Raw genomic sequence first — 22,598 nt, forward strand, 5'->3', positions numbered from 1 at the left:
ACTGGCCATGCATGGGGACCTCAAGCGGTCATTTGTCATGCTTGGTTTTCAGCTTGCTCCCTCCTCCCTTTGTCACTGGAGTGAGGAAAAGCAACAATGGGGAACAGAAAGATCTTTGTAAACGGTTTCTAGGGCCCTGAAAGACAGGGGAGGGGCAGGGGGTATTCAGGACAGGCTTCCAGCTGGGATGTAGGGCAGCCTAGCCTCCGAGCAGGCACATGGGGGATGGGCAATGGGGTGCTGTCCCGTTGTTGGACGCACTGCAGCATGGGCAATGAGGCATAGCACCGACGCTACCGGGAGCCCAGGCCGTGGCGGAATGCAGGGTCCTACATGGAGCTCTCTCGTGGCTGGCACACCCCGTGATAAGAGATTTTGCTGCTGCTGCAGGGGAAGGGAAAGGGAAATGAAATGAGGCTGTGGCCCATTTAAGAGATACTGCTGCTGCACGGGGAGCTAAGAGGCGTGGACCCCTTTTACAGATGTTACAGCATTGGGGGGGGTGAGGCCTGCAGTCCCCTTCAGAGCTCCTGCTGCATGGGGGTTGTAAGGGATGCGGCCCCTTTAAGAAATGGTACTGCTGCATGGGGGGAGGTAAGGAATGCGGCCCCTTTAATTGCAGCCACCGCTGCCTCTGTCACTCGCAGCCCGCGTGCCGAGCGCCTTGGGCGCCTCTCCATTGGCCAGCTACCCGCGTGAAGTCGAACTACACTTTCCCACCGCAGCTTGTGCCTCCGCTAGTGAAAAAAATCCGTCAGCCCCGCCTCCCCTAGCGAGCCAGGCGCGGGCGGCGGAGGGATCCGTAGGGCGGCGACATTCACCTTGAGGAGCTGCGGACGGGGCCGCAGAGAAGCTGAGGCTTTCGGGGAGAACGGACGTGGCGAGGAGCAGCAGGTACCCGGGTGGGGAGAGGGAGATTGGTTGGCCGGCCAGCCAGCCAGGTGCTGCCACTCCCTGGGGCGGAGCGGGTCCTTTCCAGGGAACCTTCTCCATCCCCCCGCGCTGAGGGGCCCGGGATGCCAGCCGACCCTGGCCGGCGTGGCCCCTCTACTGAGGCCGAAGGGCCCGCGCTGCTGCGAGTCGGGGGAGCTCGGGCGGGGACTCCGAAGCTCGTCCCTTCCCAGCGGAGCGCGCAGCCACCGCTGCCTCGCGCAGAGCGAGTCTGGCCGTTGGTGGCGCGCGGGGGCACGTGCGTGGTCCGAGCTCCAGCTGTCCTGTCGGGAGCACGTGGGGAGCCGTCCTCGCACGTGGGATGCTGCCGAAGCCCCACTGCGCCAGCCTGTTGTTACAGATGCGGTGGCGGCGGCGGGAGGTGGGGGTGCAACCCATTGCCCTAGCCTGTTGTTGGGAGGGGGGCTCCAAGAGCCAGATGAGACCATCTGATGCACCACACTAACATAACAAAGAGCCGCGTCCTGAGGCGGGACAAGCCCAGCTTCTGTTGTCAGATTCTTGCTTGTACTAATTCTGTAAAACTTGACCTATAGAAAATGCAATGTTACTCTTAAAGGCTCCGGTGAAACTCAATCCTTTTAACCTTCATTGCTTCAGTGTTGCAGGGGAATCCACACCAGGGGTGACTTTCAGTAGAAGAGGAAAGGGCAGACTTAATATATGATGCAAAATAGAAAGTGAGGCAATTAAGTACCTTTCAGAAGGTTTTAAATCAAAGTTTAAACCTCTGTCCCTTCATCCTGTGTTCGAGATGTTTTCCTCCTACAGTGAGCTGTTAAACTAGGTTAGCTATCCTTAGGTTAGCTTTTGAATGGATCTTGTAGCATTGGTTAGTCTTGTGAGACAGGGATTATGTTGCATTGCATACCAAGTCTGGTCAAATGTGATCTGATTGCCAATAGGAAGGGCTCTTCCATCTGCTGCAGTCCTGTAATCTGCATTTCAGAGCTGATGCCATTTTGTGTAGTTGCAAGGGAAGATCTTTATAAAACATTGCTATTAAGTTAACTGTGAGGTCAGTGTAAGAGGGTGATGCTAGATCAGTAGTTCTCAAACTTTTGTACTGGTGACCCTTTTCACATAGCAAGCCTCTGAGTGCGATTTCCCCCCTTATAAATTAAAAACATGTTTTAATATATTTAACACCATTATAAATTCTGGAGGCAAAGCAGGGTTTTGGGTGGAGGCTGACAGCTCGTGACCCTTCCCCCCCCCCCCCCCCCGCATGTAATAACCTCATGATCTCCTGAGGGGTCCTGACCCCCAGTTTGAGAATCCCTGTGCTAGATTCTATCCCAACTTTCCCTTGCATAGGGAGGACTGAATCACAAATGCCCCCTGATGGTATCCTGAGACTGTGTGTGTGAAACAAAACTGGTCTTCCCCCAAGCAGATCACTTATGCATACTATTGTCAAAATGGCAAAGATCAAACTTCCCTACCCCGGTGGGTCTGTTGGCCAAACGTAACTGACAAACTACTTTGTGGGCAAACCTGATGGGTCGGGTTGCTGCAGCACCATGCAGGGGGACAGGTGTCTGCTGGGATTGTTCAATGGAGTGCAGGTACCACTGCTGTCGCAACCCCTTGTGATTGGCTGTGATGCTGCAGCCTCAGAGGTGGTCATCTAATGTGCCACAGCACAGGACTGCAATATAACAGCTGATGTACAGTGCAGGAAAAGAAATGTGGAAGAGAGTTGTTGTAACCCTGATCAAATAACAGTTCCTAAATTGTTGCCCTGGATTGAACCTCCACTTTTCATCTTAATATCTGTTTTTTAGGTGGGTGATGCGTAAAAGTAAACTGAACATGCAAGTATCCCTCAAAAGAGGGAATTAAATACACCCCAGCTAATGGTATTCTTTAAACAGGATTCCAGTGTTGGTAAATTTGAAACTATTACCCAATTGATTGATGCTGAACTTTGTAGTGTACTATGCCTCTAAGGTAGAATTAGCTAGAATACCGTACTATGTACTGCCTTATTCTATACTTCCTACTTTTATTCAAATTAATACCAAACACCTCTGGAAAACAATTCTTGGTTTTGGTTCAGATACATGGGTTTTAATATACTACTGTTAGAGCCATGTCTTCAGAGAAATAGCTAGCAATAACTACACCTCTTATCTTCTCCCTTCAAATGCAAGAGTAATTGAGTAATCAAACTGGGTTGATATGGCACTGCAGTAACTGAGCTACTAAAAGGGGGAAGTGATTAAGCACTTATTTCTGGTTGCAGCTACATGCCATAGAATTTGCAGAAAGAAGCTTGGATTCAGAGTTGCAAGGTATTTCAGTTTAGTGTTTCCTGGGGTTCAATGGGCCAATCAGACTGGGAGTAAGAGTTGAGTCAAATGGAAAAGGGAGTATTTGCCACTTCCCCTCCTCCCACGCCAAGAAAGCTGGCAGTATCCTAAAGGATGCTAACTTAGATCAGTATATGGCTCAATAAATTTGTTAGTGACTTAATCATCTCTTCATTGCACAGGCAAGCGAAGGCCCCTTTTGAATGTCTCCTGTATTTTTTTCCTGTATTATGTCTGTGCAAACATGTCCAATTTTGATAATCATCTGTACTTCACTAAAGACTGGTTTTCTAAAAAAAAAAAAAAACCTTTGAAACATCTTTGAACTGCTCTTTTTAGAGTCAGATTTGCATGAATGGTGCTTTTGTTACTACGCAGTGGAAACTTAATTGCTGTCATCTCAGATTAATAAAAGTAGAGTAGATTTTTTTTTAAATGGTCATGGCTCTGGCATTCCAGCTATTTTGGGATGGAGCACAGCATAACAGAAAATGCTGCTTATGTTTGTACAGAGTTTTGAATCTGTTAAGTAATACAACCCACTAATGTTTGCACAGTCCCTCAAGTATTTTGTGACTCCTTATTCCCTGAAATTGCTCCTATAAACTGCAGCCTTATTTTTATTTGTATCACTGAAATCTAGCAGAACAACTATAACTTCATCCAGCTTCAAGAATCTTAGACTTGTATCTGGTTATCTACAGCCATACATCAAGGGAAATTGAAGTGCAGTTAGCCTTTTGAAATCAAGAGCTTTTATAAACAGAGCTGGCCACTCCCCACCTTTCTTCCTGTTCCTCTAACTCCTGGCCCCCTCCTCCAAAACAGTGTCTGGGCCATGCTAGGGTTATCAAGATGATCCTTCACTAGAGAATTGGAAAGTTTTAGAAAGGTTCTAACATGGTTTGAGAACAGATTTGGGGGTGGGGCATAATGCATTTTGTGGCTAACAGTTATAACTTGTTTCAGAGTAGCAGCCGTGTTAGTCTGTATTCGCAAAAAGAAAAGGAGGACTTGTGGCACCTCAGAGACTCACAAATTTGAGTATAAGCTTTCGTGAGCTACAGCTCATCCGATGAAGTGAGCGGTAGCTCACGAAAGCTTATTCTCAAATAAATTTGTTAGTCTCTAAGGTGCCACAAGTCCTCCTTTTCTTTTTAGTTATAACTAGTTCTCACTCCCACTCTTCTGTTGTGGCTAGATAACTGAAACAAACTCAAGTTCTTCCAGCAGAAAAGTAAACATACTGTGAAATCATAAGATACTTGGGGCTGAATGTTTTATGTCTAAAAAAGATCCTTCTGAATTTTCTAGAGATGAAATCACACATTCTAGTGAAAAGCTGGTGGTAAATAAGGCAGTCAGTTTGATATTGCATTGACTGCATATTGAGGCGATCTAACATCTAAGAATGCAGTTAGTCTACATCTATGTGCCTCCACTCCTGGGTAAAACACTTAGAATTTTTATCACCTATTTAGTATATAAATAAGATCACCTGCTACCAGCAAGGTAGGAAAGAGGCCAATCTTGATTACATAAAATCCAAAGCTGAATCCATTTTGCTGAAGCTGTAAATGGCCAGGACAAATCACGTGGGTGTGTCCTCTTTCCTGTCCTCTGGCTTTGGACAGCAGCCTGTTCCTATTCCTAGGAGAGGCTATATAGCCCCACCTCCTCTGGCAGCAGAGCTTAGCTGCAGTGTTGTGTGATGGATAGCACGTAGGGAAAAAATAGGACCGACATTCAGTAGCGGCGGTTAGCTGCTACTGCTGATGTGTGCAGAAATGCTTTATCTAGGAAGTATTTCAGTTGTGTGCTGTTCTGACTGCATCTATAAATCAAGGTAGGGCTCAAATCTTCACTCTACCAATGAATCTGCTTCCTTTCCTCCAAAAGACATCACTAGCTTTGTTTGCTGATAGCACAGGGGAGAGAACTCTTGGATTTTTCTGGAATTCTGCTTAACTGTAGTTGCTTTGGTAACACATGCAATTCAGGTAAGTGTGGCTGGCATGTTATGCCTGCACCCCGACCTCTAATTCTTTTTGGAGAGGTTATATGATCTCATTATCAGCATCAATCTGACTCCTTAATCAAACATGTAGTGAGCTTGATTTCTTCAGGGAAGTGCAGACTGAACTAGATCCTGTTAATCTGACTGCTAATTCATTCTCATCCAGGAAAAGGACTGATGTCACAAACACAGCACCAGTGTGGCCCTCCCACCTATCCTTTCTAATCCAGTTAATTTGTGCTCTGAAAATCCAAGAAACATTAGCATCCCAAAGTTGCTGTCTGAATGTCTGTCTCTGAAGATACAGGTTTAGAATCTGCAATTTGATGGTAGCTGAGAGAGGTGTTCTAAATCAATTGGGTGAAGCAGAAATTGCCATGTGGTCCTGAATAATCTGCAGTATCTGTCATGCTGTCTGGAGTGGTTCATGACTGAGTGCCAACCTCAGGGCAGAATGTCAAAAAGTAGGACGGACACCCCAAACTGGTGCTGTGTTCTATAATTAGATTTCACCAGCCCAATAACAAATGTGAATGCCTGGATCACTATAACAGTCTTACCGTAGTCACAGACTAGAGTGCCCAAGCGGATTGTCTGTCTTGCCACCCAGGCAAGCTGGATAAATGGTCACTTACTGTTAAGATGACAAAATATTCAGGTTGCTCCCAGTCGCTTACCCTCAGATCAATTTGTACCTTAGATCTCACACCAAAGACAATCCTATAATTAACTAAGGATTTATTAGCAAGGAAAAAAATGAGGCTGTCTACACTACAGCACTTACAGTGGCGCAACTGCATCACTGTAGCGCTTGTGGTAGAGAAGCTCTAAGCCAATGGCCTGTCAGCTTAAAGCTCCTGCCTCTTGTAGAGGCAGGACATGTTGACAGGACTTCTCCTGTCAACATAGTACTATCTACACCAGCACTCAGTTCAGGATAATTTATGTCACTCCAGGGTGTAGATCAGTGGTTCTCAAACTTTTTTATGTATTGGTGATCCCTTTCATGTAGCAAACCTCTGAGTGTGACCCCTCCCCCTTTCTAAATATAAAAGCATTTTAAACTTATCACTATTATGCTGTAGGAAAAGCAAGGTTTGGGGTGGAGGCTGACAGCTCGCGACTCCTCCCATGTAATAAACTTGTGATCCCTGAGGGGTCACAACCCCCAGTTTGAGAATCCCTGATGTAGATTATTCACTCACCTAAGCAACGTAAGTTATACCACATTATCTTATAGTGTAGACATAAAGAGTTACTTACTTACAGGTTTAAACCAGGCAACATATAAGCACAAATGAATTAGTCTTAGGTTCCTAAAGGTGACAGATGTGTAAACTTGTCCACTGAACGTCTGTTAGCGCTAACTCTGGGGAATCTGTTTTTATTTCCTAGCTCCAGCCCTTTGAGAGTCCAAACAGCAAAGAGAAACATTTCTTTTTGTGAGCATCTTTATATCCCCTTCTCACAGATTTCAAACTGATCTAGGGCTCCTGCACACAGCTCCTTCATAGGTGGATGGGGCAATCGGCAAAGCTTTTAGAGTAGCAGCCGTGTTAGTCTGTATCCACAAAAAGAAAAGGAGTACTTGTGGCACCTTAGAGACTAACCAATTTATTTGAGCATAAGCTTTCATGAGCTACAGCTCACTTCATCGGATGCATACTGTGGAAAATACAGATGAAGTGAGCTGTAGCTCACAAAAGATTATGCTCAAATAAATTGGTTAGTCTCTAAGGTGCCACAAGTACTCCTTTTTCTTTTTGTAAATATTGGTAGTAAACTCCCTGCTCATGAGGGATTGAATTCCTAAACACACCACTAATTCATCTCACTCCTGCCTTCCTTTCCTTACTCTTCCTGTACCAGTCCTGAGTTGTTTGTACAGGCTGTACAAGATCAAGTCAGCATGACTGACTGGCTTTTTTTATATGAATAAATTTGTACTCGGCTAGTAGAAGACCCATCAGACTTGCTTCACTCATGGTTCAAGCTGACTTAAACCTGAATCTCCAGAGGCAGCAAAACTAGAATCCACTGCATGACCTGTCATGTTACCTGCATGCAGTCTGTTTTCTGGCTCTTAAAGGCCTAAGAATACTTTTTGAAATCCCCCACAACTGTCCATTGAGTGTGGAGGTAGTTACCTCAGTAACATTCTTCTGGGCCTGCATGCTTGTATTTATGCTGTGGGGGAAACACCTGTGAGTTTAAAAATTGAGGTAAGATTAACCAAGTGCAAACTTTTAGATAAACTCAATTTCCCTTTACTACTTTCTCAACAGCTGTATTATGAGATGAGACAGTGAACATTTAGCCAGGAGATTAACCAATTAAGTGTATATGACATGGGCAGGTATATCTTTTGCATGTGTGAAATAATCACATAATCTCGCACCTGTGTGGAGAGATGTGTTCTCTGATCCTAGACCAATCACTTAAATCTTGCTGGCAAGCCACAGTGTGGGTTGGCATGCACTTGGCTAACTTCAAATAAGATGCTTCTTCTGATTGTACTTTCTTCCTGGCCTTGTTGAACTTCCTTAATTGTGGGCTTCAAAGAGGAGTGTGTTGGCTGCTGTCTTTTTAGAACGTCATTCCACAGTCAGCCTGTGGAACTCCTTGCCTGAGGAGGTTGTGAAGGCTAGGACTATAACAGGGTTTAAAAGAGCCTCCATGAATTTATCCAGTTCTAAGTCCATTAATGGCTATTAGCCAGGATGGATAAGGAATGGTGTCCATAGCCTCTGTTTGTCAGAGAGTGGAGATAGATGTCAGGAGAGAGATCACTGATCATTACCTGTTAGGTTCACTCCCTCTGGGGCACTTGGCATTGGCCACTGTCAGTAGACCTTTGGTCTGACCCAGTATGGCCCTTCTTATGTTCATTGTGCCAAATACCAGGGATGGATCCCCTTTGTAAAATCAATAACTGCTGTCTCCCACTTCCTCATGTGCAGTTATTGGGATTTGACTTCCCTCCATCCCTTGTTCCTTCCATTTCTGCCTCTAGAGGTTTACCTGGCTGAGGAGCAATGTGACAGATCAAAACTTGTAACTACTTCCTTCTGTTACAAGAAATTTGTCTAAGCTCTTCCAGTGCTGGATAATGGCTGTCCTTCTGTACCCTTTCCTAACCAGTCACCTTCATTTTAATGTTGTAAAAGGAAGCAACTGAGATCTGACCTTCTACCTTCTTAGATACTTCTAAGCAGCAGCACAACAAGAGCTGCATATCCCAGGCCAGTCGTCTTTTTAATATCAAAAAACATTTTAATTCCAAACAAACACTGGACAGACCAGTTCAAATGTGTAAGTGCATCTTGCCAGAGACATGTGAGGCTAGGCTCTATAATAAACTTGGGATTTACTAGTTGTGTGTCTGCTTTATTCCTACTCTTATAAGATCGTCACTGTCTTGAGCAAGCCATGCCCACCTGCATCTTGCAAAAATTTCTAAAATACTGTAAAATGCCAAACATAGCACTCAAATCTTAACCTACAGCAGAGTTCAGTGAATGTTTCATAGAAATGCACTGTAGGAAGGAAGTGCAAAAACGTAGGGCACAATATTGTAAAACTAAAGCCACATGCAGGAAAACACACTTTCCATGTTCTTGCTGGTGCTTTTCTTTCCACCTCCAACTTCCCTGCCCCAGAAAAGCTAAGGTCACAATGCCTGTGATCACTGTTTCTCTGACGTTTGAGTTGCATTGGAAAAGATGGTAGTTAATGGGATTCTGACTTCAAATGAAACTTTTAAAAAGCAGTGATCTTATCACAGAATGAGTGTGAAATACAGAAACTTAAATTAGAGTAGTTTGTAAATTACTGTTATGGGTTTCTTCCCCCCCCTTTTTTTTTTTTTGAAAAGCTTGTGACTCAGTAATAGCCTGATAGCCAGTGGACTGTCAGTTTCCATCTCAATTGCTCATCCCTTGTACGGAACCAGATGAGATGAGATGCTTCAAATAGTGCATGTTTTGACTTATTGATGTCAGTGGGCATGGGGAGAACTTTTGCTGCTACAGTTCCTTCTCATTCATTTATGAGAATATACATTATACTACTCCCTAATGCATTCAGCGATTTAGACTATACAAGGTGCTACATAATATAAAGGTTTTGCTTGAACTCTTCAGAGGCTTTGCACCTGAAATCTAGGCTATGATGACTGGCTGTGGGAACTGTTCCCCTTCTGCAAAATCCATCTTTCTTCTTAGTAAGATCTGAGAATTGCTCCCCTCTCCAGAAGTTATTTCCTATTTTAAAGTCAGGCCAACCAGTAGGAAATAACTAAACAAATCCATCAGAGGACCAAAAGCAGCCTAATCGGTTGCAGAATCTGGAAGTCTGACACTGTGTTCATGTGTGAAATTGTCTCTTCAGGGAACTGCTTTGTTTTTAATATCTAAAAAACTCTTACGTAAGAATGGGGAGGAAGTGGCTTGATATGAAGGAGCTAAGGTCTCTCCTTCTGTACCACCGCCTCATGCTGCTGGGAAACATTAAGCTATGTATGCTGGAATAGCCATGTATCATAATGTAACCTTGCAATGTTTCTAATATGGGCAGAGTTTCATGTGCCTTCATTTTTATGCATCCAGTGAAGTGAGCTGTAGCTCACAAAAGCTTATGTTCAAATTCGTTAGTCTCTAAAGTGCCACAAGTCCTCCTTTTCTTATTTCTAACTCAGTGAGTCAGCACTTTCCCCTGGGGCTGGATAAGAGACTACTTGCCAGGGTATACTGAGGTTTTCAGTAGCCTGTGTCATTGCTGTACTTCTCTATATCATAATGAGGATGTAGTGAGTCAGAGCTGCCTTGCATGAGAAACTGCACGTAGATGCAGAGAAATTGGAAGGCTTGACTGGCAGAGGTGGGTGAGGGAGGAGCTAAGCTTCCTGAGTGAACCATCTTAAAATAGCATGTGCTCTCCGGTGACAGCAATGCTTAATATGTTGTGGTTGGATCATAGTGGATATCTCTTCTGCAAAGGGCTGTAGGTGAGGTCATAATGCCAATTGCAAAGTTGTTTTATGTCCATATTATCCAAACTCTAACTGTGACAGTTGGGACTCTAAATCTCTTAGCCTCAATGACTGATAAAGCGGAATATCCTGATATAGCTAACAGGTACAAGTAACACTATCATTTGACTATTACAGTAACTCTGATCTAACAAGCAATGTTACTGGTTCTACAGTAAGTTCTGCCTGTTTTTTCCCAGTGTCCATGATGTAGGATAAGTTCAGGTTGCTGCTATAAATGCTAATTAGAGGGGGAAGTTGGGAATGTGTTTATCTTAGTTATTAGGCAATGGTTCAGAATAATCTATGAATCCAGATACACAAGTACCATGTGGAGCAGTATAGTCTCAAATTCACCAGTAACATTTTTGGCTCTGCAGGAGTTAATAGGCAGAATTCACTGGCAGGCCTGTCTTATGCAGAAAATCAGACTAGATGATCATAATGGGTCCTCCTTCATTGGTTGAGCATGCTACATTCAGCATGATTTTTGTCTTATGTAATGCAATAACACTGGAACATTGCATCCAACCAATTCCAATGCTTTGGGGAATATTTTAGGCCTCAATGGCCAGAGCTTTAAATTTGGGGGGGGGGGGGGGAATGGGAGACATGGGAATGCCTGTCACCTTTTCAGCACAGCCACAAGCACTTCTGCAATAGTGTATAGATCAAACTGGTTGTTGTCACCTACTAATGCCTTCTAGCGTTACAATACCCCTGTTCATCCTTCCAATAGTTTGTTCACACACTGAACGACTATCAATCTCCCAGACCGTTAATGGAATGGGGCAACCTGGAATGAGGGTGGTAGGCCTACATTGGGGGACCCTGGTGTTGCAGCATATGTAGGAGGCAAACAGCCCGTCAGGGAGGAAGATTGAGGGAAGTTACAGGAAGTCCCTGCCAGAGAGGGAGATTAGCACCCAGGAATTTCTGGCCTGGAAGGCAGGGAGTCCCTGGTGTGTGCAGGAAGTTCACCCTACAGACACTATGAAGTGTGATTGCCGCCCCCTCCCCCCCCGAAGATCTGATAAAAACCAGATGGCCTAACTTGCTGTCAGACAGCATTCCAAAAAAGCTACTTATCTAGGTGAAGGTGGCAGATTACTCAAATTATATAAAGAAAAGGACTTGTGGCACCTTAGAGACTAACAAATTTATTTGAGCATAAACTTTCATGAGCTACAGCTCACTTCATCGGATGCATTCAGTGGAAAATATCTCCCCACTATTTTCCACTGAATGCATCTGATGAAGTAAGCTGTAGCTCACGAAAGTTTATGCTCAAATTTTGTTAGTCTATAAGGTGCCACAAGTCCTTCTTTTCTTTTTACTGTGTTCCTTGTGACCGTGGAGCGCATCCACATTAGCAGCTCTTGCAACTGTAAAGAGAGCAGTGAATTGTGGTGGCTATCCAACTGTGTAACTGACCACAGGGTGCTTTGGGAAGAGTTTGCAGTGCCTCATGGGGCAGGCACAGCATCACATGAGGCAGGTTTCCCAATCTCATTGTTCATGGGCATCATGCTACATTGCCAGCTGCTTTTCAACTGAAATAGGCGGGGGAGGGCAGAGTGTGACAGGGAGTGTGTGTGTATGGGGGGGAGATGGTGTGTTTCAGGGGACAGTGTGTGTCAGCATGCTGTCTTGTAAGTTCAGACAGCATCAGGAAGCAACCAGTCCTGGGGGGAGGGGGAAACCCCGACATCCGCTCCCAGCTCTCTGCACAGCGGTCTCTCTCACACATGCACGGTCTCTCTCTCTCACACGCATGTACGCCTGTGTTCAACAGCAGGACCATTCCACATTAATGGTTTGCTTTGTATACTGTGCTGATCTGCTCCAGGATACAATGTCTGTCAGAAATGGAGCTTTGAAAAGGGGGGGGCACTTGTCTCCAGGGTAGTAGAGTTCAAAACAATGAGAAGAGCAGCCACTTGAGGGATTATGGATCACTTCCGGAGGCCAACTGATTGCTTTCTATGCTGTAAGATGTTTACACTGTCAATGCAGTGCTGGAGTCTCTATGCTTTAAGGCTTATGACTCTCTACTTGAGGTGTGGTGTGTTTTGGGGGGTTTTTGCAACACTGCAGCTGAGGGGTTTCTGTGCACAAAGTGGCTTGGCAGTGTGTACAAGTCAGGAGTTACACTGCAGAAAGCTGCATTACTGCACAGTAACTTGCCAGTATAGACAAGGCTTTGGCTCTTCTCTGAACCCTCTCCAATTTATCAACATCCTTCTTGAATTGTGAGCTCTGGAACTGGATGCAGTATTCCAGCAGCACTCACCCTAGTGCCAAACAGAGGTAAAATAACCTCTCTAATCCTACTTGAGAGTCCCTTTTTTATGCATCCCAGGATCTCACTAGCTCTTGGCCACTGCCTCTCCCTGGGATCTCATGTTCAGCTGATTAGCCACAATGACCCCTGCATTCTTTTGTATCACTACTTCCCAGGATAGAATCACCAATCATGTAGATATGGCCTACATTCTTTGGTTCTAGATGCATACATTTACATTAGCTGAATTTAAAATGCATATTGTTTCTTGTACCCAGTCTACCAAGTGATCCAGTTTGCTCTGAATCAGTGACCTGCCCTCTTCCCTATTTATCACCCTCCCAATTGTTGTATTGTCTGCAGACTTTATAAGTGGTGGTTTTGTTGGCTTCCAGGTCATTGATAAAAATGTTAAATGACATAGGAATGAAAGTTGTTCCCTGTAACACCCCTGTAGAAACACACGCTTGATGACTATTGCCCTTCTACAATTAATTACCTTTCAAAGCCAGTCAGTTAGCCAGTTTTTACCCATTTAACGTGTGCCATGTTAACTTTATATTTTTTAATCAAAATGTCTTAATAGGAATCTTCTTAGGTTGCATATGAATTCATTGGGGATGGGGAGGCTGTAGTGGTGCTGATATTGAAAGAGCTGAGGAAGGACCATTTCAGCTGGGAATATCTATTGACAAGCAAAGTGAAGTTTCTCAATTCAGTGTCCTTCACTGGCACCTTTCATACAACTTGGTGTTGCACATACCTGATTCCTTGTTTCTCTGTCCTTAGTAATGACTAGCTCCAGCATCAAGTGGAAGTGTTGCCTTCCAGCTCACCTTTGGCAGCCTAAGGCAGTAAACTGAACCCTTGCTTGAGACTAACCAGGCCCAGGCTTTTCTCTCAGATCTGTCTGATTAGAACCTCATGGTAAAGCAATTCAAACAACCTGTGTCTTAAAGGCTTGTCTACACTGGCACTTTACAGCACTGCAACTTTCTCGCTCGGGTATGAACACGCGCGCATGCCCCTGAGCACAGCAAGTTTCAGCGCTGTCAAGTGCCAGTGTAGACAGTGCCCCGGCGCTGGGAGCCATGCCCCTCGTGGAGGTTTTTTGTTTGGTTGGTTTGTTTTTTTGTTTTTTTTAAATCGAGCTCTTCCAGCACTCTGCCACGACTACACAAACCACTTTAAAGCCACGTTTAACATTGCCAGTGTAGACTAACCCTTAGCTGGTGTTACGAAAAGGGTTAATCTGTTCTAGGATTATTAGTCTCAATATAGACTGGCTGGCCTCAAGAACTGAGGGGGGTGCAATTTCCTCTTATTTAGGCCCCCAGAAAAGATCAAAATCAGGAGATTTATCTGATTCCATAGTATAATTCTGTCCAAGTTTATCACAGTGCTGTTCTAATGGTCAGGTAGTGTCTCCTTCAGACACCCTCAGCTTGAGCGGGTTTTATTCAAGCTTAAGCCTGTTGAGCTGTTCTGACTTAAAGGGTTGGTTTTAAACGTCTCCTACAGGATTAATCCATAATGTTGATTAGACACTTGAGTATAGAAGAGACTTCAGCTCAGAAATGAACCTGTTAAGTTGTACATCAATGTGCATATTTTCTGTAACAAGACTTTGGTACTATAATGTTCACAATGGTGTAACTACCATAGTCTGTAGATACTTGAGGGCAGAGAATGGAAACAGGTCAAGGGAGTAAGGATGAGGGAGCAGCACAAATTATGGATGTATTTTGGACTAACTGTAGGAAAACTACAGTAGTGGTCAGTTTTGCTGTTGCCTGAGTCCTCAACTGGTCACAACTGCAGGAAGTGTTCCTACGCTTAACCCCAAACTGTAAGTATTCCTGGAACTCTGCAGTACAGTGACAATACCTGTGCACTTTCATAGTAGCACACTTGAAGACTGGCCTACAGGGAGGAGTGTGAATTGTAGAGTGCTCCAACTGCCATGTAGACCCTGCTGGCATAAACTAAAAAGGTACCCAGTGCATGTTGATGTAGTCCACAGGACAACACACACTGGTACCTTTTTTGTTTACGCCAGCAGGGTCTACGTGGGGCAGTTAGAGCACTCTACAGTTCAAACCCCTGTAGTATGGACTGGAGCATCATGTAGACAGGCCCTAAGGAAGTCCAGCGTTCTGAGATGATCGGGTCAGGCAGTGTTTGCTTATTATACAAGAGTCTGGCATATCTACCTGTGGTGCCATATAAACAAGCCCTTAAACAATCTTTACTATAGTATTAAGCAAATTTGGTTCCTGATCTGATCAGTTAGGGGCTTCCCTTGGGCCTACGTTACATTAAGGCCTACATTGGGCCTTGGGTTACATTAATATGTTTGCAAATCCATACACTTGTCCATTAAAAATACCCTCTAAAATCACTCAAGGAGACCAAATAAACTAGCTGTAGAAGACATTAATATTTCACTTCATAACCACCACCTGCCAGCAATTTACCAGGCACTCTTCCTAATCTTTGGTTTCTAGTATTAGGACTTCACATCAATAGTTTGATTCAATAACTAACACCAATCTGTGCTGAGATTACCCAAGAAATGATGTAAAATGGAATGTATATAACTTAAACACTCATGCAGAGTTGCTTACTGAGATTTGTTTTTAATCTCAACCAGCTCAATTTTCCGTGTACTAGTGTATGAGAACTGCTAAACAAATTTATTTGGATTTTACCTGCCAGTCTAAAATAACTCTAACCTCTCTCCTAGGTAAAGAATCCCAGCAACCATGTCTAAGCACCACGATGCTTTCATCCAGACCCAGCAGCTACATGCTGCCATGGCAGACACTTTTCTGGAGCATATGTGCCGTCTGGACATTGATTCTGAGCCAATCACAGCACGAAACACCGGCATTATCTGCACTATTGGTATGTGACTCTTAACACTTTGGGGGAGGTGGGTAATTGCAGCTGTCTCCTAATATAAAATTTAAGAACAGCCCCAAAGACTTCAGTGTTCTCAAAGATCTGTAGAGTGGATTAAGGAAAAATGCAAATATTTAACTTCACTACCTCTCTGTAACATGAGGAGCATGGGTGAACTCATGAGTATTGCAACCATATCCTTTTCTCAAGTTTGCATGAATCCTGGCTTCAGAAGTAAGAGAGCCTATCCACTACTACAAAATATAAAATTGTGATTAGCCACTAAGTACACCATTCCTACTTTGGAGACTGAAGCAAAAATAAACCATTGATCTCTGCACCAGTCTTCCTGCATGCTGCACAATGATAGTTAAAGTAGCTTGAAATACAAACTTGTGCCCAAAGTAAGAGATGGATAGGAGTTGCTTCTATTAATGGCAGAGAATTGTCTGCTTTCATGTGCAGCTAGGGAATTGACTGCTAGGAGTTTGAATTTGTGTTTCAAAGTGAAATGCTCTTCTAGCTATTGCAGACAGTTTTCTTTGCAGCATCATTATCCCTTTTTCCCCACTAAATCTAAACTGGCAGATTGAAAATGCAGTAGTAAAGATCTAGTGTAATGCTGTATGCAGCAGACTTTGGCTATGGGAGTAACATACAGCCAGGGTTGAAGAATTCTTTTAATACTTGGGAATTGCATTTGTGTGTTACAAGGGCCCTTAGTTGGAGTGCAGTCAGTCTTTACAGATATACAAACTAAGATAGATGGAGACATCCTGAGCTAGTTTGAGGGCATGCATGCAATTTCCAGAAGCCCATCAAGCAGGGAGACATGTCACTTCAGATATTCAAGTCCCTTTACATTGTCTATGGATATATGTGGTTCACCCCTTCCTACCTTGTGAAATAGGCCACAAACCTAGAACAGTTTCTGGTTTTGCTATCTTTGCCTTTAAAAGTCTGTAACAAACTTAATCAATTGGTAATAAAACTGTGGTTCCTTCTAGGCCCAGCCTCCCGCTCAGTGGAAATGCTGAGAGAAATGATTAAATCTGGAATGAATGTTGCCCGTCTCAACTTCTCTCATGGAACTCATGAGGTAAGGGCAGAGAGAGTCTGCTGGATCAGGACAATGTTTAATCAAAAGTGCTTTCGTGGGGCAAGATACTTGGTCCAAGGTGTGTGTGTGTGTGTGTGTGCTGCTTCAAGCTTCCAGCCATAGGCAGTGAGAAGATGATACTTAATCACATTATGCAGTCTTTCAAAAGACAAGTTAACATCCATATCCTGAATGTGCAGGTTCCTTTATGACACTTGGTAAGGTGTCTTGCCATCAGTAACTTTAGAGTCAAAACATGCACAACTGGCCATGCTAAGCAAAGGAACAAAATTATGGTGATCTCTCTCCCTGTACATGTCTCTGCCCCCAAAAAAAGCTCATGCTAGAATCTTCTTTACCCAAACTGTCATCCTTAGACACTTGCAGGAGAGGTTTGTTCAGGCCTAATCTTAAAGTATGACCTGAGCCCACCCAGCTTGAGAGGGTTGAGTTGTTTTCAGACCCAGACTGACACTTCCTCCTGAGCCTGGGTCAGTACTGTCATCTGTAGCATATCCATTGGGTCTGCACAGCCTCACTCCGGCTGGCTGCTGCCAGCTGGTCTCTGCTGTAGAGAGAGAGGTATGCTGCACTGAAACGCCTCAGCACACTCAATCCAGCACAGCAAGGTGGCAGTGGCTGACAGGAGCAGGGCATGCAGCTGCTGCTTCACATACCCCACAGGCAGGAGAAGGTGAGCAGAGATGATCTGAGCCATGCAAGTTGTTTTTTTCCTCACCTGAACCTGACACTTGTAGTTAGGTCCCATGGTGTTCGGGTCCCATTGCAGGTCTCAAGCATACAGTTCACTGGAGACTGATTAACCTTGGTATTTGCCACTTATGACAGTTTACTACATGTGGGCATACTTTCCTAGTTAAACTACTAAATCTCTGATTCTTCCCCAGCTTGTCATAAAGCACCACTATATCAAGAGGGCTCTGTTCTTGCACTCCACTGAAGGCGCTTTTAAGTATGCAGGAGTATGAGGTCCCCTGCTCTAAAGAATTTTCTGGCTAAATTGAATCAACCTATTTGAGCTGCAGTCTCTTGTAATAGGCATAAATGAAAGCTGCTGGGAAAGCGGGTATGTGTATGTATGTGTGCATGCTTACTTACAATCCCTTAAGTGTGTTAGCAAATGCTAGCCTGTAAAACCTTTTTCTAAGGGTATTCTGTTTGCTGCAGAGTCTGGATTTCAGTACTAAACTAATAGGTCACTGACACAGCTGGCATACAGGTGACCAGTTTCAAGATCCTTGAAGCATGGACTTTGCCTCTTCGTTGCCTCTGAAGGAAGTCCTTTTTAAAAAAAAAAAACCAAGCATGAAACCTAAATCACTTGACTCGTGTTACTATGTATCCTTTAAGTCCTTTCAACAACCACTTAAAATTAGGTTGGGTAGGAACAAAAACAAACATAGGAACAGCCATACTGGGTCAGACCAAGAGTCCATCTGGCCCAGTATCCTGTCTTCTGACAGTAGCCAGATGCTTCAGAGGGAATGAACAGAACCGGCAATCATTGAGTGATCATCTCTTGTCATCCACTCCCCACTTCTGGTAGTCAGAGGTTTTAGGGACGCCCAGAGAATGGGGTTGGATTCCTGCCCATCTTGGCTAATAACTAGTGATGGACCTATCCTCCAGGAATTGATCTAATTCTTTTTTTGAACCCAGTTATAGTTTTGGCCTTCACAACATCCCCTGGCAAAGAGTTCCACAGGCTTACTGCATTGTGTGAAGAAGTACTTACTCTTGTTTTTAAACCTGCTTCCTATTAATTTCATTAGGTGACCCGTAGTTCTTGTGATATGCGAAGGAGTAAATAACACTTCCTTATTCACTTTCTCCACACCATTCATGATTTTATAAACCTCTGTCATATCCCCCATAGTCATCTCTCTTCCAAGCTGAGAAGTCCTAGTCTTTTTACTCTCTCCTCATGTGGAAGCTGTTCCATACCCCTAATCTTTGTTGCCTTTCTCTTCCAATTCTAATCTTTTTTTTTTTTTTTGATCTGGGATGACCAGAACTGCATACAGTATTCAAGGTGTGGATGTACCATGGATTTATGTAGTGTTTTCATATTTTCTGTCTATCCCTTTCCTAATGGCTTTTTTGACTGCTTAGTTCTAATAACCTAACTACTTTCGAGTCAGTGTAGAGGTCTGCTGGAGTGGAATGAAATTCCATTTCTTCCCCAGCCACTGGTTTGCTGTTAACATGTGAATTTTATTCAGCGAACACTGATCTACTACTACAGAAATAAGCAGAGTGCTATTAAAGTTATGCATTTTGTTGTAGGCCATGCAAGTTGCTGACTAGTACAATTCCATGTCTCGGAAGCAAACTCTTAACTACTTCAAATAAGTCCTGGGTCTCTGTTGCTTGGCTTGCTAGTTTGCAGAGGTATGTTCCATGACCGTTATGGACATCATGCTCTGGCATTTGAAAGCACTATGTTAAATTTATGTGAGGAATAAGATCATAAGAAATGCAAACCATTTGTTGTCAAAGACAAGCCCCCTCAGAGTTTATATAAATAGACTAGATTCCTCTTTGTGACCTGAGATGTGGAAGTGATCCCATTCCCAAATATGGCTTCCCTTGCAGTGATGCCCAGGGCCTCCATGTTGACTGTCCTTTAGCCTTCAAAATGTCAGGGGCTGTAGTTTCTATAGGACACAAAGTAAGCACCTCAAGCTATGTTACAACTTGGCCTCTTGCCCTCCCCTGAACTTTAAAGGGCACAGGGCATTAAAATGAACGCACACACTGCAGAAACCACAAACATGCTGACCTTTAAAGTTACAGAAAACTGAAAAATCTCACCATTGGAATAGTGTCAGTGGCTGGGCTTCTGACCGTGGCCAGAGCCAGAAGCTGCTCATGTGTATGGCAAGAAGTATGCCTTGACTTATTTTTCTCCTTTCATAATCTCAGCACTTTCAACAGTTATCTGTCCCTTGGGAATGCTGTACTCCTAACTTGAATGGATGTATAGGGTAATACAGAGATTCCAGTCTTATGTATAGCAAAGTTTCTTGACCCCCTCAGGCCACAACAGGCTGTTCAACTTTAACTTCTCCCCACACTAATCCTTCAGCTATTTCCTGGACTCCCATTTAATGGTCCCCCCCCCCCCCCCCCACTCTCCTGCTGGTAATAGCTCACTTTAAGTGATCACTCTCATTAGTGTGTATGGTAACACCCATTGTTTCTTGTTCTCTATGTATATAAATCTCCCCACTGTATTTTCCACTGAATGCATCCAATGAAGTGAGTTGTAGCTCACAAAAGCTTATGCTCAAATAAACTTATTAGTCCCTAAGGTGCCACAAGTACTTCTTTTCTTTTTACAATTGTCAGGAATATTCATTAGGTTTATATACGTCCGTTCCTGTGACCAACTTGACACCTTATGTGTGATTTGAGTTGCTCCCAAAAACTGAGGTTCACAAGGTTTACATACTCCTGAAAACTTGATTGTATTGCTGCCTTCCAAGTTTTCCTACATACAGTCTAAAAACTGATGCTACTTTCCTGGCACTTTTTTCACTGCATAGTCTGCAGACCTGTTTCTGTTTCAGTTCTTATTTAATCTGGAGGTTACTGATATTTGCTTGAATACTTAACCTTTTGCTTTCTCCATGCTTGTCTACCATATCTATTTTCAGGATCAAATGTCACACCCTTTCTGATTTGCATCTCTTTTCCTATCCCATTGTTTGTACAAGAGTGCAAAAAACTGTAACCATACTAGTGGCTGTAATAAAAATGAGTAGACCAAAAACCAGATCCCAGTTATACCAAACCATACATTGCAAAAGCACAATGAGTAAAAGGTCTAAAGCTTTATTGGGTGTTGGATAGACTTCCTCCAGCAGCTTCCAATAAAAGCCTCTGATGGAGTGTGGAACTTCACGTAAACTTGGTAGTAACATCACTGTTGTAACAGTGATCAAATGAGCTGGCTTCTGCCAGCTCAGGTTGTCCACCTCCTTTTAATTAACAAATTTATTTCCCTCTAGTTCAGGGGTGGGCATACTTTTTGGCCCGAGGGCCACATTGGGGTGCAAAACTGTATATGGAGAGCTGGGTAGGGAGGGCTGTGCAACAGCCTGGCCCCCTCCCACTTCCAACCCTCCCCTGCTCCTCGTCACCTGACTGCCCCCTGACGGGTCCCCCAGGACTCCCACGCCTATCCAACTGCCTCCTGCCCCTTATCCAACCCCCCCCCCCCCCACCCCTTTACTATGCTGCTCAGAGCACCAGGACTGGCAACTGAGAGTAGCACATTCCTGCGGGGAGCAATTTAATACACTACACTAGCCCTCCATACACTTTCAGAACCCTGATGTGGCCCTCAGGCCAAAAAGTTTGCCCACCCCTGGCCTATGTAATACTGTGCCAAGCTGGACCTGAATTCTGTAGCAGCTTCAGACTCAACCTGCAGTTTTGTACAATGTGTTCTGTCCAACTTTATGCTCTTCTAAACTGTCTCTTCAGACCTTGCCATTTTTGTTCTGGAGCACTGCTGAAATTGTCAGTAGAAAGCTGGAGGTTCTTACGTGTGGGTAGGCAGTATCCAGATCTTTTGGCCTCCGGCTGGTGTGGAAAACAGTCTGGGGTTGTGGCACTCAGAAGGCAGTTTGGGCTTTTGGTACCTGAGTGAGTGTGTGTGTGTGTGTGTGTGTTCCCAGTGCTATGAGGAGGGGAGTGCTAGTTCTTCACCCTGGCAATTCTTGGCAGCTGAGCAGTCCACTGCATCCAAAGGTAAAGCATACTGGCTAAAAACTTCTGTTTGAAACAATTAATAACAAAATAATATTGATGCTTTAAACCAGGACTGGGCTTCCATGTTAGTACCCATTGAGAGAAAGTGAACTACTTGCACTTGCCTGCCATTGGTTTTGGCTGTCTTTGCACACCTGACAGAACTGAATTTACTTAGGCTGGTCTATAAACAGCTTTTGTATGAATATAGCTATATTTAGGGCTGTGACTTTGCCAAAATATTTCTACTAATACAATCCTAGTGTGGTGTGGGTAACAGTCCACACACAGCAAGGTGCCTCTTACCAGATAGCTTCCTGACTGGAAGGGAAATACTGGTATAAGTACACAACGTAACTGTACCCACCCTAAGGGAATTGTACCACTTGAACTATACTGATAGTTAACTCTTGTAAGACCTTGTCCATACACATGGCCTTCATAACAATGAGTAATCTTCATTAACTGAAAGCTTAAATTCTGCACTGTATTCCACTCTGATGGAGTAACTCGGCATGGGGGAAGGGGACAGCAGTCTTTTACTGTAGGCTCATAGTGTCCAGGACAGCAAATGAAAAGAAGTGGGCTGAAAGTACTTTCTTTTTTTTTTTCTTTTCCCCCTCCCTCCTTGCCAGTACCATGAAGGAACAATCCGGAATGTGCGAGAAGCTACAGAGAGCTTTGCTTCTGATCCCATCACCTACAGACCTGTGGCTGTAGCACTGGATACCAAGGGACCTGAAATCCGAACTGGACTTATCAAGGGAGTAAGTTTGTTCTATATGATCAGTAATTATACAAGCTTTCATTCTACATGAAAAAATGCCTCTAAGGAACTAGATAGTCTTGTGGCTGTAATACTAGCTCTGCTTCTGGACCAAAGGTTAGTGTTAACAAACCTCTGAATGAAAGAATGAAGCTGGACCATTTTCAGCCACTTGAAGTTCAGGGGACTGAGTGTTACACAGTGTGGATGAATTGAGTGTCCACTGTGCAAAACAGGAGTGTGACCATAATGAACATGCTTACTGTGGTGGAACACGTCACATGCAGGAAAGTAACCTTGCCAGTTTGACTATTCTTTTCCATTGTTGGCTCTGGGATGGGGCTGTGTGCACAGAATACACTGTAGGTGTGAGAGACATACTTCTAGCTTTGTGATGGCAACTTCTGCTATAAGTCACAACTGCTATCCTGAGGGAAGTGGATATTAAAGTCAG

The 22,598-nt window shown here is 44.0% G+C and overlaps 1 protein-coding gene across 2 annotated transcripts in view; it reads left to right on the plus strand.

Moving 5' to 3' along the window:
* The first annotated feature begins 739 nt into the window (after nt 1-739).
* Nucleotides 740-22,598, plus strand: part of PKM (pyruvate kinase M1/2) — a 42,993-nt gene continuing 21,134 nt past the window's right edge. For both annotated transcript variants that reach the window (XM_074965912.1, XM_074965913.1), the window contains exons 1-4: nt 740-894; nt 15,343-15,503; nt 16,508-16,599; nt 22,014-22,145. In XM_074965912.1, coding sequence (XP_074822013.1) covers nt 15,362-15,503; nt 16,508-16,599; nt 22,014-22,145 — 366 coding nt within the window. In that variant the 5' untranslated portion in view covers nt 740-894; nt 15,343-15,361. The remainder of the gene's footprint in view (nt 895-15,342; nt 15,504-16,507; nt 16,600-22,013; nt 22,146-22,598) is intronic.

The sequence above is a fragment of the Natator depressus genome, chromosome 10, assembly GCF_965152275.1.
Source record: "Natator depressus isolate rNatDep1 chromosome 10, rNatDep2.hap1, whole genome shotgun sequence".
NCBI lineage: Eukaryota > Metazoa > Chordata > Testudines > Cheloniidae > Natator > Natator depressus.